The 7936-nt window shown below is 36.4% G+C and overlaps 1 protein-coding gene across 2 annotated transcripts in view; it reads right to left on the bottom strand.

Annotated features, from left to right (window-relative positions):
* The window catches only part of LOC133526788 (otoferlin-like), a 111034-nt gene extending 107833 nt beyond the window's left edge, over nt 1-3201 (bottom strand). The window contains exon 1 of one of the 2 annotated variants that reach the window (XM_061863550.1): nt 2468-3197. In XM_061863550.1, coding sequence (XP_061719534.1) covers nt 2468-2546 — 79 coding nt within the window. In that variant the 5' untranslated portion in view covers nt 2547-3197. Of the gene's footprint in view, nt 1-2467 lie in introns of both variants that reach the window. The other variant, XM_061863561.1, reaches the window with a different exon arrangement.
* Between the last annotated feature and the right edge of the window lie 4735 nt (nt 3202-7936).

Below are 7936 nucleotides of genomic sequence, written 5' to 3' on the forward strand. Positions count from 1 at the left end.
GATGGAATCCCACCTTTAAGCGAACATAATACATTCATGACTACTTATTAGCAAACAACAGAACAACAATTACACTGAACAAATTCACTGAGTTACTTTTGAATTTGTTGTTTATCTTTCGATACCGCGCAGACCGCGCTGTTGACGATTTTAGTACCTACTTGGGTATGCTGAAGGTAAATGGCTTATTTACGTAATGGTCTACTCAATTCATCAAGGTAAGAGAAGTTAGGTACTAGTAGATATTGTGAAAAAATATTTAGGTTTTAAGTATTTAAAACCTCTTTCACAATATATATATAAATTCCTCATTAGTCTAGGCGGCAGAAACAGTAGTTCTCTTTTTTCAAACAGTACGTTCTATAAGGTATTCAAAAAAGTTTATACCTATTACATAAATACATTATATTAAAGGAAATGAACCACCGTGTATCTTCTAGAAATGCCTCGCTTATAAAAAGTGGATTAGAAATCCGTGTTAAAAGTGTAAAAAATTATCTATTGATTTTATTTATCTGTAAGTAAGTATAACATTCTCTTAAAACATAAAATTAACGCAACAAAAATCTTTACCACTTGGCGTGGTATTTACTGGCAAAAAGTAGAGGTAGTATGCGAGTAGGTAATAAAATGTACTTCAACAACAAAAAAGCCGCGCTCCTGCCGCCGCCGCCGCCGCGGCAGCGGCATTGACGTCACGTCGCAACAAGTAGGTACGCCGCCGACCGCCGACCGCCGCGGCCCTCTACTTGTTGCCACACGACAATATACAACACGCCACCTCACCCCATCACCCATACTTTAAATGCTTTAATCGTTAAGTAAAATTGAGCGGTAAAAACGCAACAAATCCCACATTCATATGTGTGTGGCAATAGGAGACAGTTGCTTAAGTATGGAATTCGCTCTCATCGGTTGTATTCTCTAACAAATGCCTATCATGCAAGCGATGCAGATTCGTGTTCTTCTCCCTCGGGACCGCTGATATGTTTTTTAATTTTATGTAATTTGCTGTACGTTTTAACAAAAACAAAAGTAATCAATGAAACCATGTTCATATTTTGAGCTTTTGTTACAAATTTTTAAAGTGCGTTTTGACCTATGTTCGTGATTTATTTCGATCGAGCGAAATTCAAAAAATCAGGATTCGAATAAATGAAGTCACTAAAGAAAATCCTTAAGATCGCTAATAATTTTTTTGATGTATTTTGATGTTAAAAGCGGTACGATTTTTCAAAAACTCCGCTCGCTGAACCTACGGCACCTTATGGCAAGAGTGAAAAAGCCATTACTGAGCCTTATTTTGGGCTCTTTTTCAGTTGTAGCTTTTTCCATCAGGTGACACTAGGATTATTTCAAAAATATAGTGACAATACCATATTATTACCAGAGTAGGTGATCATAACTATTTACCTCCGTATATTTCGTTGAAAACGTAGATACATTGCTTAGAGCAATACATATAAGGATTATATATTTACGGATATTAGATATAAATGTAGCACTTACCTACCTACAATGTATTTATTTCCGCATAAAAGCCGTTAAGAAACCTTTTAGAAATCTATTGTATAAAGTCACACAACTATAACTTAGTGATGGTCTAAGATCCGGTATAAGAAAGATATGTATACCCTCAATTGTTTTATTACTGATAACTTGATAATGATAAGGAATAAATGATAAATAATATTCACATTGACACATTGCACAGTTGCCTTGATAAATTGCGTACAGTTAGTATCAAATAATTAATTTTCTACTTCCGGTGTTAATATAACCTTCATATGTTATTTAATCAAATGAAAGGATATTTTATTCTTAATCTAACTGTAATAGTTTGCCTATTAAAAAATTGGTCCAGTCGACGGTTCCCTAGATTTAAATTTTCGTACCTACATCTAAAATCAAGACAACACCAGAAGTAGATTAAGGAGAATTAATTAAATAATACAAACGGTACGCAATTTTAAGTAACTAGGTAACCTATGTACAATGTTTGAATGTGATCATTATCTATAATTAATTCCTTATCACTAATAAATAACAGATGAGTGTATATATTTCTAATAACGTATCTCCCACTATAATAAAATATTACAAAGAACATTCGCGCACTTAATTATGTTTAATTCTGAAATAACATTCGCAAAGTTTGCGGTGAGCTGGTCAAAACTTAAAAACTTATAACTTTTATAAAACTTTATGTCGGAAAGTACTTAATCTAGACAAAGAAATCCAGCCTTTCAGATAACGCGAAACACGTTTCCTTTGAAAACTTTAATCAAAATGACACACATATTTAATAGAGCAGGATCACTAAAGCTGACGCTGCATACAGTGTGTGCTGTATATTTGCACTTATCTACAAAAGACCACATAAACCTTACATTTGCTTTAATTTAGATTATTTGATTTCGAATCAAAACAAAACAATTTATAAGTTGATATTTGTAGGAAAACTTACCTCTGAACTGCAACCTCGCATATTTCTCAGATTTACATTTCAGGACCTTGAAACGATTTAGTTTTACAACGAGCGACATTTTTGTTATAAGTAGTGTTGGTTTTAATATTATTTTATTATAAAAGGTCAACCGTTCAGAGATGCACAATTCATCTGTAACGAGCGACTGAGTACCATTAATCGTCCCCGACTACTTCAGTGGTCACCAAAAGAAAGTAGTGAGGTTTTTTCTTCATTTTTGTAGTTAAAGAAGTTTTTCGCTCGAGCACAACGGGTAGGGCTGGCGGCGGACCGCGAGCTAGCGTCAAACCACGCGCGCGGGCTCGGCGGAGTGAGGGCGGGCGGCCCCGGACGCGGCAGGGCGGGCGCTGCCCGCGCCCGCGCCCTCCGCGCGCGCCCTGCATCAACCCCGGCGCCCGCAGCATCCCCAGTTCCTGCTCTGTTCTACATTAAAGATTCCACAGGCCGCGACCAGCGACCGGCCTTTACACATTTACAGATAACACAGTACATATTTGGCAAAACTCATTAATCTTGCGGCCGCAAGATAAGACAAAGAGGCTCACGCGTAACTAATACTCGTATATTCGAGCTATTCAAATGGTTATTTCAGCGATGCTCCTTTAATATTTAATAGGTGGGACCTGTCAATGACAAAGCCACTCAATTATTAATCGACATTATGACCAATATTTTTTATCAGTCTGCTGTAGAAATGAGTTGGGAAAGTGTCTACTAATTTGATACACTCTGTGGGAAAGAGTAGGACACTCTGACAATTATGGGTTGTTTAAAATACACCGTGTTTTTTTATTCCCGTTAATTTCAAGGTAGCATCCCTGAACTTAAATAAAGTAACTTTCTCACAGAGACACACACGTATTAAAATTAACTCCATTTCGGAGACAATCAATAATTTCTTTTTATCTTATAAGGCCCCTACGAGCGTATACACTTGTCTTAGGGACTGTTTACATATTGATTAGTGTTTAGTACGAGTTAATATATTTGCTACTAAACGTACTATCTCGGACGATCGATGTTCGAAATGACATTGATGTGTCACAGTTTTCAATCTGTTTGGTTGAGTTTAATGTAATGCCCGTGTTACAATAACGCTATATGCAACATTTAATTCTGTGGCCCTAGTGAAAAAGGGTACAAGTCTCTGGCAGCGCAGGTGTAAAGGGGTGTAAGTTCCACGTAACACTTATGCCCTTATACACCTAAACTGCCAGAGACTTGCACCCTTTTTCACTAGGGCCACAGAATTACTTTTTATAAAATTAAAATAAAACATTTTTTTATAGTTACCTATGCTATTTAGTTTCCTTCAACGTATTTACTCATGCCCCGAAGTTAACGGAATTCAATAAAAACACGGTGTATATGTAAGTTCGTATATGAAGTAGTTGGGGTTTATAGGTACTAAAAGTTACCAAATAACTTATTTAAGAATTTTTCTACAGTAATTACATACTGAGAAATAAAACCCACCTTTTACCGGTGGTAACTACTGGGAAAAAATCCGGTAGTTACCGCCAAAAGTTTGGTAGTAACTCTTGGGATTTTTTCCCCAGTAAGTAGTTACCACTGGTAACAACTTGTTGGTAACCAGTGGGAATAACCCGAGTGAAGCGAAGCGACTTCAACTTAGAACACATCGCTGGCTAGAGACACGTCCCACCACATAGATTCGTTTTTTAACTGAACTAATTAGAATATAGGTTGTTGTTCTTATTTAAATGAAATTAGGTAAAAGTGTTGTTGAGAGTAATTTTATTGTCGTCAGGTGACAAGCAAAACTCACTTATTACCACCACAAGTTCATAGCCACAATAAACCACGACTAAAATAAGGTTGATTTTTGTTTAATTATTTTTCAGTAATTAGTGAGTTTTGCTTGTCACCTGACGTTATATTTTATTCATTAAATTATGACCAAGCTCGATCAAGGGGTTATGGAGCTAGAAGTAAATTGTTGTCCCAAAAGCTATTTGTGAGCAGTCTTGCTATACTGGTCAAACCATTTGTAAGAAAGTATGCGTGGCCATAGTGTAGGTTCATAGTTAGGGTAGTAGAACACGCTCGGGCCCCTTACAAATCGATCAACTCTTTTCTTGTCTCGATATAGTTCTTTGGTAGTAGACGTAGTACACTAAATAGTAGTCGTGTGTTTATACTTGGTCTATACTATATAAAAATGCCAAATACGGATTTCTCTGAACCAAATGTTGCCTTTGGCAGAATTAATCTTTGTGTTTCCAAGATGTATTTTAGATATGGAGCCACCCAGATTATTGATGCAGATTTTTTTCAAGGACGGCGACGTTTGTAATCAAGTTTGGTATCATTTACAACTAAATCAACTATATGAATTTTGTATATTGTTATTGTAGAGAAAATGTATATAAATAAAAACCGGCCAAGAGCATGTCGGGCCACGCTCAGTGTAGGGTTCCGTAGTTACTCGTCCGTCACAATAAGCTAAACTGGAGCTTAAAGTATAGTAAATTGTTAACCAAGGGATGAAACGGTACCTTTCACCCGAGTTAAACAAATAGGCAAATTTGCATAATCAGTACTTAATTAAAGTAAGTAAGTCTTTTTACTATGAAGGGGAAACTTTTTGCTATAACTCAAAAACAGCTAAACTGATCATGTCCGCTATAGTTTTCATTTAATGTATTTCTTAAGCTCTACTTCCATGATTTTTTTCATATTTTTGGACCTATGGTTCAAAAGTTAGAGGGGGGAGACACATTTTTTTTTCTTTCGGAGCGAATATCTCCGAATAGGTATATTCACTTTATCAAAAAATGTTTGTTGAAGACCCGTATTAGTTTTGAAAGACCTTTCCAACGATACCCCACACTGTAGGGTTGAAGCAAAAAAAAAATTCACCCCCAATTTACGTGTAGGGGAGGTACCCTAAAAAAAAAAATTTTTAGATTTTATTGTACGACTTTATCGGCTTTATTGGTTTGTATATCCATGCCAAATTTCAGCTTTCTAGCACTAACGACTACGGAGCAAAGCCTCGGACAGACATACAGACAGACAGACGGACATGGCGAAACTATAAGGGGTCCTAGTTGACTACGGAACCCTAAAAATCAAAGGTGTAGACTTAGATTTCATCTAAATCGGTTCAGCGGTTATTGATTCCCCATACAAACTTCCACCTCCTTTTTTACATACGGTACGGGATTATTTTTGGGGATGTATAATATATTCTACCCCAGGACTCAAAATATCTGTATACCCAATTTTAACTAAATTGGTTCAGCCGTTTAAACGTGAAGAGGAATTTATACCTATGTAAGATACGTTTGTTTTAAGGATTATGTATAGTCAACAAGAAATCCGTCTAGTTTTGCCATCTCGTCTGTTCACGGCTTAGCTCACTGTTCGTTAGTCAAAGTTATAAGTAGGGAGTCAAAATCGATATTTTTTTTATTCAGTCGTATGTATTTATTTCGGCCTGAAAGAAAGAAATGCATTTAAGAGATTAGGTTCCGTATCTCAAGGGTGCCAACCGGAACTATAACTTTTCATAAGCCTTCGTTCTCCATTCGACCGTATAAATTGTAAATCAAGTAATAAATTTAAGTAAGGGCCTGTAAGTTTGTGTTCACCTCTCACTCTCACTGAGCGTAAGAGTGAGCGAGATGGATGAGCATGCCCCGAAGTGCGCATATCATGTATTGAATTTTAATTTTAGTACGTTTACTTAAATCAATAAAAAAGTAATAGATATGCTCCCTCAAACATAATGTTGCCGATTTTTAGAAGCAATTTTAATATTTTTAGCTTTTGTGCACAATTTGTTACAAATTTTTAAGTTGCATTTTAGACCTGTGTTTGTGATTTTTTCCTATCGAGCGAAAGTAAAAAATTACGGATTAAATTTTTTACAAAATTAAATTTCACCCTGTATAAAAAAATTTTAAATTTACAAAATTTACAATAATCACCTTTTAATAATAGAACTAAAAGTCTGCCTTCCGCATAAGGGGGAAGAAGGGTAAAACTGAAAGGAAAAATAAAAAAAATACGGCTGAAAATTTAGAGAAAAAAAATGAATTAATGTGATGAATATTATGGACTATGAGGGTTGATACGATTGCGAATGATACCTAACCTAACCTAAATTTTTAACCGGTTAATTAAACAGCCCGACCACACAGACTTTTAGAATTTTGAGGAAAATTTAGTATGGCGGATCACAGAACTTTAGCAAATGGATAAAACAAAAATATGACACAAAAATACACAAGAAATAATTAGAACTAGATAATACTGACGCTAAAATTAAAAAAAATATATATTTCAGGAGAAACAGGGTAAAGGGGATAAATGTGGCACACGCCAAGGTACCGGCAGCTGGATTCAGGTTCACTTGTGTAGAATGGATGGCGCACAAGTTGGCGACTTTAAACAGGCCGACGAGGTAAGCTTTACTCGCTTTCTGGCGAGCACGTATGGGTGCAGACCGGGCGATAACGATGAGGTTTCTTCACTTCACCACTGCTTAGCGCCGACCTGCGCACGGCTTTGGTGACCAACTGTTTATGAGAAGCCTCTCCTCTTCGAACGCCGATTTACGCGCGCCTTTGGTAGCCACTTAAAAAGACTTCGTGTTAACTATTAAACTGGCTATAAATTGCAAAACTGGTTTAAAACGACCCGGGAACACAAACGACTTCTCCACTCCAAATTCACAAAACCATCTGCCCAAAAAAACAAACTTCAATCTTCTCTTTTTCGAATATTCCATAAAAAATTAAATTCAATATAAGCGCAAATAAGCACTTAATTTATTAGAAACGGCCAGGAATTATACGAAAAAAAGGTCGGCGTTTTTTTTTTTTTTTTTGCTAAAAGCGCCATCTAACCATCAACGCCTGAATTATGAAACCGCATAGAGAGACAACAGATAGAGAACTGAGCCAGCTGACAACTAGAAGAAGAAGTTCAAAAATAAACCGACAGATGTTGATTATGTAGCAATTTTGCTACAGTAGGTACTAAGCACATTTTTAAAGTCTTGTTTAGGATTTGAACAGGGGAACGCGGAGGCATTTGGGGGCCCCCCAAGACCGGAGGCCCGGGGCGGGCCGCCCCTTCCGCCCCCCTGTTAGTCCGCCACTGGACGGCGATTTGGGCCAATTTTTTTATGTTTAGTTTAAGTAGTTAAGTAAGTTTATTATGTTTGTTTACTTCTTTGTTAGGTCCTGATCCTAAATAACAAATCAGGTATTTTCATTAATTTAAAGTGAAGAACATAGTGTTAAGAAATTGCTTAAGTTACATTCAGGTGGTTGATTTAATGGTGGATGCACGTACGTATTTTGTAAGTATCTGTAACTTTTTGTATAGAGTGTATGTGAGTAAATGAGCATTACTTGGCAAAAGTAAAACTGAAGAACTAAACGAGACATTATTGTATAGAAAGTTTCTTACAAT

This window comes from Cydia pomonella, chromosome 1 (assembly GCF_033807575.1).
Source record: "Cydia pomonella isolate Wapato2018A chromosome 1, ilCydPomo1, whole genome shotgun sequence".
NCBI classification, from domain to species: Eukaryota; Metazoa; Arthropoda; class Insecta; order Lepidoptera; family Tortricidae; genus Cydia; species Cydia pomonella.